General features: G+C 41.8%; 1 protein-coding gene across 1 annotated transcript in view; it reads right to left on the bottom strand.

Annotated features, from left to right (window-relative positions):
* The window catches only part of uba1 (ubiquitin-like modifier activating enzyme 1), a 272418-nt gene that overhangs the window by 18252 nt on the left and 244261 nt on the right, over positions 1-9905 (bottom strand). The window contains exon 21 of the mRNA XM_048606255.1: positions 7338-7439. Within this exon, the coding sequence (XP_048462212.1) occupies positions 7338-7439 (102 nt within the window). The remainder of the gene's footprint in view (positions 1-7337; positions 7440-9905) is intronic.

The raw sequence follows: 9905 nt of genomic DNA on the forward strand, positions 1-9905 counted from the left end.
TGTGTGTGAGTGTGTGTGTGTGTGTGTGTGTGTGTGTGTGTGAGTGTACATCTTGGGTTTGGTTGCTACCACTATTTATTTGAACAGGCAAGTGGCTGCTGTTAATGATTTGCATTGAAGACAAACTTGTGCATTTGCATAGCAACTGACATGCAGTAAAACATTTCAATGCATAACTGCCATTCTCCTGACAATAGCCCTGCTTTGTTACTGTGGTGGGGTTTTTTCCGAGTCTGACTCGGAACAGAAGTTTGCAGTGCTCCCCTAACACACCCTAATCCCAAGGTTGCCAATTAGTAATTATAATATAAATTTGGTTTTGAACTGGATGTAATCTAAGACTCAAAATTCTCATCCTACTTTAAAAATCCCTCCAGGATTCCATTCCTTCTTATTGCTGGAATTGTTTCAGTCTGTAAACCTTTCAAAAACTCTGCGTTCCTCTAATTCTTGCCTCTTGTTCAATCTCGATTTTAGTTGCTCCACCATTAGTGGCTGTGCCTCTGGTCGACGAGATGCTGATCTCTGGAACTTCCTCCCTCAATCTTTCCACCTATCTGTTACTTTAAGTATCTGCTTAAAACTTAAGACTTTGACTGAGGCATCACCCGTTGACTTAATATCATAGGCTCAGTGGTTAACAATGCTGCCTCACAATGCTAGGGATCCAGGTTTGACTCTGCCCTCAAGTGACTGCTTGTGTGGAGTTTGCATGTCCTGCGTGGGTTTCGTCTGGGTGCCCTGTTTCGTCCTACAGTCCATAGATGTACAGGTTAGATGGACTGGCCATGCTAAATTGCTCTATGGCGTCCAGGGATGTGCAGACTATGTGGGTTAGCCATAGTAGATGCAGGGTTACAGGGATAGGGTGGGTGGCTTGTTCTAGGTTGGATGCTCTTTGGAGGGTTGGTGCAGACTCGATGGGCCGAATGGCTTTCCCCCCCACTGTAGGGATTCTGCGATCACTTTGCTTTGCTTGTCACTACTTCTGGTTTGACAATCCAGCTGTGAGGTATCTTGGGTTTTATTACTACCCTACAAGTGCTACATAAATGCAAGCTTTTGTTTCTAAGAGACCGACTGATCTGGTCAGGTACATCATTCTACTTGTTGAGAGGAGGGCTGGGGAGAATTCATGAAAGCTCCTCTGTGAGTCTGTAATATTCTGGTGACATTTTCTGTGTTAGTTTAACTTGTTGCTATAAATTTTATTTTAAGGAGTTTAGTTTGGGGCAGGTAACATACTCATATCTGATTGAATTTGCTTTTCCCAAAGTGAAACTGGAAAAACTGCTTTTGCTGGATTGTGAAAATCTCACACAACCTTTAAGAAATTTAAGTATTTTCTTGCCTCATATTATGTTGAGGTTTTACAGGATGCCGGTGAGGCCACATTTAGAATACTGTGTACAGTTCTGGTTGCGCTGCTTCTAGAAGGTAATTATTAAATTGGAGAGTGTTCAGAAAAGTTTACGAGGATGTTACCAGGACTGGGGGCTCTGAGTCATAAGGAGAGGCTGGATAGGCTGGGACTTCTTTCACTGGAATGTAGGAGGTAAGGGGTGACCTTATAGAAGTTTATACAGATAAAGTGAATAGCAAAGAGATAACAAGGTGTAGAGCTGGATGAACACAGCAGGCCAAGCAGCATCAAAGGAGCAGGAAAGCTGACGTTTCGGGTCTGGACCCTTCTTCAGACCCCCTCTCCAAGTGAATAGCAAAGGTCTTTTCCCTAGGGTGGGGAAGTTCAAAACTTACGGTGAGAGGAAAAAGATCTTTCGGGACCTAAAGGGGCAACTTTTTCACACAGAGGGTATGCGGAATGAGCTGCCAGAGGAAGTGATAGATGCAGGTACAGTTACGACAATTAAAAGATGTTTGGACAGGTACGTGAATAGAAAGGTTTGGAGGGATATGGGTCAAACGCAGGTAAGTGGGACTAGTTTAGTTTGGGAAACTTGGTTGGCATGGACGAGTTGGACCGAAGGGTCAGTTTCCTTGCTGTCTGACTCTATACGTTCAGCCTTATGCTAACAAGGGGCTTGAAACCTCTGTAACTTTAATCAATAAGGTAGAGGAAAACTGATATATTCCATTGTTGCAATATTCCTGGCTGGTTTTCCACTTTGTGCCCTTTATGAACTTGAGAGGTAATCTCAAACTCTGCTGGCCATGCTGTTCTTATAGCCTCCTCCCTCCTGACCTCTGTAATCTCCTCCAGCCCTTAACTACCCTAAGATACCTACTCTCATCTAATGTTGGTCTCTAACCCTAATGCATCCCTGCTTTTAATGACTTGGTGGCCATATCATCAGCCACCTAACTCCAAATCTCTGAAATTCCCTCCCTAAACCACTTTGCCTTGATAACATCCTTCTTCCTTCCAAATGCTCTTCAAAACTCACCTTTTGTGCCAAGCCATCTGCTGCTAAATCTCTTGATATTACTTGTAATTCGTTTTATTATTTTAAGTTTCTGTGAAGTGCCTTGGGATGTTTTATCACATCAAAGGCACCAAACAAAGGTAAGTTATTGTTGATAGTCACAAATATTATTTATGGGTTTTCCTTTTCTCTTTGGTAGCATCCACAGTCATGTCATTAAATAAAGCATGGCTGTAGTGGTCACTCAATGGTACAAACTTTATACCAGTGCAAAAAAGTAATCAGGCTATGGAGGGGGAAGAAATGAAAAAACTTTTTTAAGAATAGCACTACCCATTATTCAGGATGAGGATTATATTAGTACAGAGAAAAGAATTGATGTATTGAATGATTTGGTCCTGGGGTTCACTATTATTGCGTCGGTGAATAACAACCAGTGAGCAATAACCTGAGAGTTAATTGGGAGAAATTTCACTCTGTTTTGAGTAATATGGAAAGTAAAGGAGTCGGGTTATGTTTGTACAATGCTCATTTTTATTATGTGCCCGATTGGTTAATGTTCAGCCTTATCTTCCACCCTTTAAATATTACACCGTGTAAGAAACAAATCATTATCGCCAGTTCTTGCAAAATAAATACACGTGGTTTGTTGCTCAGAATTAGAGGTTAGATATCCTGTTGTTTTTTTTTGCTATGAAACCAATCTCACAGCCAGCACAGCTGGAGGTGGGCCAAGATAACAGAGTAACGTAGACACAGAGTAATTTGATGGCTCAGCTCTAAGGAGTCTGCTGTTGACAGCACCGACTTGTCTACCTGCATTCACCTCGATTGGCAAGGATCACTCCCTTCTGTGACACATGTTATCCTTGAACCTAGGATGACCTTCTGCCCATCAGACTGGAGCTGAATACCATGTACACATCCACCCCAAGTTTACCAGTAAGATCTCTTGATAATTTACTCATTTTTCCAACTTCTTACCATTAACTCTTGTTTGTGTCCTACCAAGGTGGTTACAGCATACAGCATCAGATCAGCACTGTTGCTTTAACCCACTGAGGGCTGAAGTGTTTGTGACAAAACCTGACTTGAAATCTTTGACAAAAATGAAAACCGAAAGAACTGCAGAAGCTGTAAAGCAGAAAACAAAAACAGAAACTGCTGGAAAAGCTCAGCAGGTCTGGCAGCATCTGTGGAGAGAAATCAGAGTTTACGTTTCGGGTCTAGTGACCCTTCCTCAGACTGAACTCTGATTTCTGTCCACAGATGCTGTCAGACCTGCTGAGCTCTTCCAGCAATTTCTGCTTTTGAAATCTTTGACAAAATGTGCTCACTGACGATGATGACAGCGATAATCTTTGCCAGCAAAATAAAGACCAAATGTCACAACCAAACTATTCATTCTTAAGGAAACACCTCAATTGATCAACTGACATCAAAACTTTCAAACATATATGCTCGTACATTTGAACTGGGAATTAGGAAATTATAGAGTTGCATTGGATTTACAGCTGCTGCTTCTTTGCTATTCAGTCCATACAATATACGCTGGTGCTCATTTTCCATCTCAGCAGATTCTATCTCTTTCTATCATTCTTTTCTGTTCTTCTCCCCTTTGTGTTTAGCTCACTGCCCTGCAAAATGCATCTCTGCCTGACACTGTCTGTGATCGCAAGTTCCAAATTCTCACCCCTTTGCCGATATTTTTGGGGGAACAGCATACTTCAATACTTACTTGAGATACAGCGGTTCTCAGACAATTACTGGGGGAACATGTTGTTTCTGTATAGTGTCTGGAGGAGAGATGTGCACAATGATAGAACAGCTTTTAATGACTATTATTATGTGAATAACCTAATATTTGGCAGTGCCTAGTTTGGTGGCAATTAAGGAATCCTTAAACTGGGTTTGCAGATGCCTGACAAGACATAATGGGTATGCTTATTAAAAGGAAAATAAAATCTTAACTGTGCTTTGTGTATAACTAGTTTGTCTTGGTTAGATTAAGAATGGCATTTACGCACTTGCTTCCCACTTTTATTGCAAGTATAACTGAATATTCCATGGCTATAGTGTTGCGATAACTCAGTGCTGGGAGAATGCAACTTTTTAAACTATAAACCCCAGGCAGAATGACCCACTCTGATTCACTGACAGTCCCAGCAGTGACAGAGCTCAGTAGCATCATATATCCAGACCCAGGATGAAGACTCCAAAGGATTCCAGGGCCAACGTAAGTTACGAGGCATTGGGTGGGGAGGGTTTTGTCACCTTAGGGAAAGGTGGGGGGATTAGTTTTAAATTGCGTGAGGGATGGAGGAAACTCCCTTCTGTGTGGGTAATCCCAATATGCGAAGGACACCCCCAAAGATAATACCCATTTGTCCTCCTGCCAAGCATTGTAGGTGAGGTAACACAGGGGTCAATTGAGCTTTTAATAATTCAGAAATTCACCAACTCTCACAGGGTGGGTATTGTTGGAACCTGAATGCGAACTTCCTTTATAAATGACTTCCCTGCACTGATCATCCAATCATTCCACTTGGTGCTCATTCTATCATTGAGGGACTTTGAAGAAGTCCAAAGGCTGGTCATCGTTGCTTTGCAATCTAGCTTCAGCAACAATATCGTTGACAAGGTGTGACCTGAACATAACCCAGATGAGAAGACTTTTTCTTTACAATAGAAGCCAATCTGTATCCATTCGTTTGTCAATGTTTGATTATTAATAGTGGATGTGTAATAAGCTGGTCATCATGTTTCGTGGGGAGATGCTGTGAAATCCTGATCTTCTGTTGCTGTAGAAAAATGTTTCTCTTCATAAATCTGGTGCACCATTTAGGGCTGGCTTTGAAACTGGCAATGACTCATGTTCTTGTTTGTTTCAGGGTGAAGTTCCAGGTTGATCCTTGTGAAGCTGAGAAGCCGATCTGGAGATTTTCATCAATGTATTCTGCAACTTCATTTTCCAATTGTGATCACACATATACCAGGCATTCCTCTGTTTGCATATTTATTCTTAATCACCTGCCCAAGCTCTGCAGGAAGCTTCTGATAATCTCCAACACTCTTCCATGACACCTTGAATGCAGTACTGGATGCCCAATTATTTGCGTACTATGCAATTTCAATGACTTTAAGTTTGAACTTGGCTGTGTATCTACTGGAACCCTGTTGCTATATTCGGGGGACAAGATTGATAGGAATGCAGCACACACCAGTGAGGAGGAGGCTCTGAAATTGCATGTTGATGTGCACAGACATGATGCGGAGGTGCCGGTGTTGGGCTGGGGTGGACAAGGTCAGAAGTCAGACAACACCAGGTTATAGTCCAACAGGTTAATTTGAAATCACAAGCTTTTGGACCATAGCCCCTTCATCACTTGACTTCAAGTAAGTACAAAGAGTTTGGACATTTTGTCCAAACTTCTGGGGTTAACCTATAAGAAAGTATATGAAAAATGAATAATATTTTGCCCAAAAAGTTGGAGTGGGCTTTTGCATGAGATTGATCTGATTTGATTTGATTTATTGTTGTGCGTATTTATTACAAATACAGTGAAAGCTGTTAGTTGGTGTTGCCACTCTCCAGCGTCATCTTAAAACACAGAAAATAAAACCAAAACACAGAATATGGAGCCAGAAAAATAAAACAATAACGTTCGTCTTATAGTCTTGTCTCAATAGAGTTAGGTGGCCTTCGGAACATTGCTCATTTGATCATGACGTTGACAGCTGCATTATATTTCCAGCTTCACTAAAATATTTAACTTGTCATCCAAGTACCCAGACCAGTGGCCTATGCCTTGTTCTATCCCTGTCACACACTTGGTCAGTTCAGAGTTATTTTTCTAACATCTTAATACCTGACAGATCACTGCTCACTTTGTTTGAAGTGTTAACATCCAGCTCTGTGCTATGGCCATTTATTGCAGTTTATCTTCATGTTTGGACCACATAGAATTTTACAAAGATGGCTTGCATTAAAGCTAAATCATAGAGATGTTTCCACAAGTTATTGTAGTCTCACTCTCTCACTTGGGAGAGGTGACTGCTGGTGAGTTTAAATTGAGGATCACCATGCCTCAGGTGTGGAGTGAGGTTGAGAAGGCAGCACTTTCTGGCTGGAATTGAACCTATGCTGTTTTGGTGTTACTATGCATTACAAACCAACAGTGCAGCCGAGTGAGCTAACCTACCCCCTACCTCCCTGCAAAAAAACAAGCAATACATGTTTGAGGGACAAAAAGCACATCAGAGATGAAATCTTCTTCATGACAAAGAGTTCGAACATTGTCAGGCAAAATGCATAACTTCCATAAACTGCTCACCTGTGGACCCCATGTTGTTCTGAAATAAAAAGTATCAATTGAAATTGAGCTCCTTTCTTTTTTATACATGTGAAGATGTAGAAGCTGATTGATACAACCCCTTTGTCTAGGGCAAGATGTTGCTGGGAATGGAGGGCTTGAGTTATAAGGAGAGACTGGATAGGCTGGGACTTTTTTCACTGGAGCATAGGGAGTTGAGAGGTGACTTTCTAGAGGTTTGTAAAATCATGAGGGGTTTAGATAGGGTGAATAGCAAAGGTCCTTTTGCTGGGGTAGGGGAATCCTAAACTAGGGGGCATATTTTTAAGGTGAAGGGAAGGATTTAAAAGGGACCCGAGGGGGCAACTTTTTCACAGAGTGTTGTGCGTTCATGGAATGACCTGTCAGAGGAAGTGGTAGATGCAGGTACATTTACAACATTTAAAAGACATTTGGACAGGTACGTGGATAGGAAAGGTTTGGAGGGATATGGGCCAAGTGCAGGCAAATAGGATTAGTTCAGTTTGGGATGTCTGGTCAGCATGGATGAGTTGGACCAAAGGGGTTGTTTCAGTGCTGAATGATTCTATGTATCTATGACTCACAAACCCAAAGCAGTAGAGAGGAAAGTTGTTGTTACCTTAAAGTAATCTAGGAATTCTGCCAGTGTCATCTCTTCACCATTTGGTTTAATGCCTTGTACATTTATGCGATCCCACAATGTCCATTCTTTATCACGATACTGCAACATTGAAAAGGCAGAGTTAGTCACATTATAACTATGGCAGGTTGTTTAAGACTGGAGCCTGCGATAGTCTCAAGGTGTCAACCAAGAGTCACCACAGAATGTTTGCAAGGAAAAGACAGGTTGTTGTAGGGATGTCTTACCGCAGTTATACTTGGACTTTGCCGAGACCTCACCTGGAGTACTGAATGTAGTTTTGGTTTCCCTACCTAAGAGAGGCTATACATGCCATTGCAGTGTAGTTGAGGTTCACTAGGCTGACACTGGGCATGTGAGGACTCTTCTAAGAGGAGTGATTAGTATGGCTGGGTCTGTATTCATTAGAGTTTCGAAGGATAAGAAGGGATAAGGATGAGAGAGAATCTGATTGAAATGTATACAATTTTAACAGTTCTGAACAGTCTAGATGTAGGGAGGATGTTTTCTGAGGTTGGGAAGTCTAGAATCAGGGGACACCATCTCAGGACATGGGATAGATCATTTAGGATTGAGATTAGAAAAAAATTCTTCACTCAAAGGGTAGTGAAGCTGTGGACTTCTCTACCAAAGAAGGCTGTGGAGACCAAGTTACTGAATCAAGGGGTATGGGGAGAAAATAGGAGTCACGGAATTTGCTGAATCGTGACGGGGCAGAATGAGACCGTTCAGCTCATCATGCCTGGACCAGCTCATTAAACGAGAACCTGGTGCCAATCTCCTCCTTTTTCCACATACCCTTGCACATTAGTTTTATCTAAAATTATCCAATGTCCTTTTGAATGCCTCCACCACACTTCTAGGCAGTTCATTCCATAGCCAAACAACCTGTTGGGTGAAAAAATATTTCCTCACATCACTGTTGCATCTTTTGTACATCACTTTAAATCTATGCCCACTAACCCAGAAGAAAGTATCACTGGCTGTTATGAGATCTCATCTGGTTCATTAAGGAAGGAAATCAGGGCAGATTTTTATTAATTCAATTCGTATTCCAACAGCAGTTGTGGTGGGACTTGAATCAGTGTCACCAGAGAATCTAACACTGTGATATTACCACTACACCACTGTCCCCTCTCCCAGTCAAGACACTACCATGGGATCTTTTACATACACCTTAAGAGGACAGATAGAGCCTCAATTTTATACTTGGATTCAATATATGGCACCTCCAGTAGTAAAGCACTCCTTGTGTACAGGACTGCAGCATGGAGGAGGGTCAATTTGTATTTTGCTTCCAGGTTCCAGAAGTGGGAGCTGGACCCATGACTACTTGAACGATGAAAGGCATAATACAGGTGTCTATGACTCTAGACAGTGTTATGCAATGGATTGACAAGCTGATGGGAGGCCAGAAAAGCAATATGGGTTTGACACAGAGGATCAGCAATCATCCTATTGATGCCTTTTTGAACTACTGCAGACTGTGGGTGGGGGGGAGGGGGAGGGTAGATATTCCCATGGTGCTGTTTGGAAAGAGGTTCCAGGATTTAGAAGTAACAGCACTATAACTCCAATTCAGGATGCTAAGTGGTTTAGAGAGGTGCTGGTCTTCCCATGTACCTATAGCCCTGGTCCTTCTAGATGGCACAGGTCCTGAATTTGGAAGGTGCTGGAAAAGGTGAACTAAGGCTTTTTTTTAAAAGTGTGCTTTCACAGGGGAGGGAAGCCATTAGACTTTAGGTTTGAATATTTGGATGCGATTTGAGAACGACTGCTCATCAAAAATCACGTTATAGTTACTTTGATGATAATAACTACCCAAGTTCACATGCAGTAAGCAAAACAAAAATAATAATCAATATAGATGTACAATTGTATGACCAGATTGTAAACTTTTTGTTTGTTTTAGGATGTCTGTGGAATTTTAGAAGATGGGGGTCCAGATGTAGAAAAGTTGAGAACCACTGAGTTAAAGCGCTCCAAGTTTGTACTTGTGGCTGTGTGTGTTGTGAAGGGGACAGAGAAGATTCGTACTTTCTTCCTTGTTCATATGTGTCTGTTTGCACATGTACATTGGAGACAGATACTCTGTACGCAATTTAGCCTGAGGGCAAGACTGAACTTCACTTGTTTACTGATGAAAATAAAAGGTAAAATTTCTTCAATTTAACTTAGAGTTCAGACTGTATTCTTAATATTTACATTCCATGGCAGAGCGACTACAGCTCAAACAGAGACCATTCGGGCAGTCAAATCTGTACTGACTCCCTGTAAATTCCACTGCGTTCAATTGTCACAAACACAACTCACCAGAAAACAAAAGGTTTTATATTAAAGTTGTATCAGAGATAGTAGGAACTGCAGATGCTGGAGAATCTGAGATAACAAGGTGCAGGGCTGGATGAACACAGTAGGCCAAGCAGCATCATAGGAGCAGGAAGGCTGATGTTTCGGGCCTAGACCCTTCATCAGAAATGGGGGAGGGGAAGGGGGTTCTGAAATAAATAGGGAGAGAGGGGGAGCCGGATAGAAGATGGATAGAGG

The sequence above is a fragment of the Rhincodon typus genome, chromosome 16, assembly GCF_021869965.1.
Source record: "Rhincodon typus isolate 14 chromosome 16, sRhiTyp1.1, whole genome shotgun sequence".
In the NCBI taxonomy this organism is placed as follows: Eukaryota; Metazoa; Chordata; class Chondrichthyes; order Orectolobiformes; family Rhincodontidae; genus Rhincodon; species Rhincodon typus.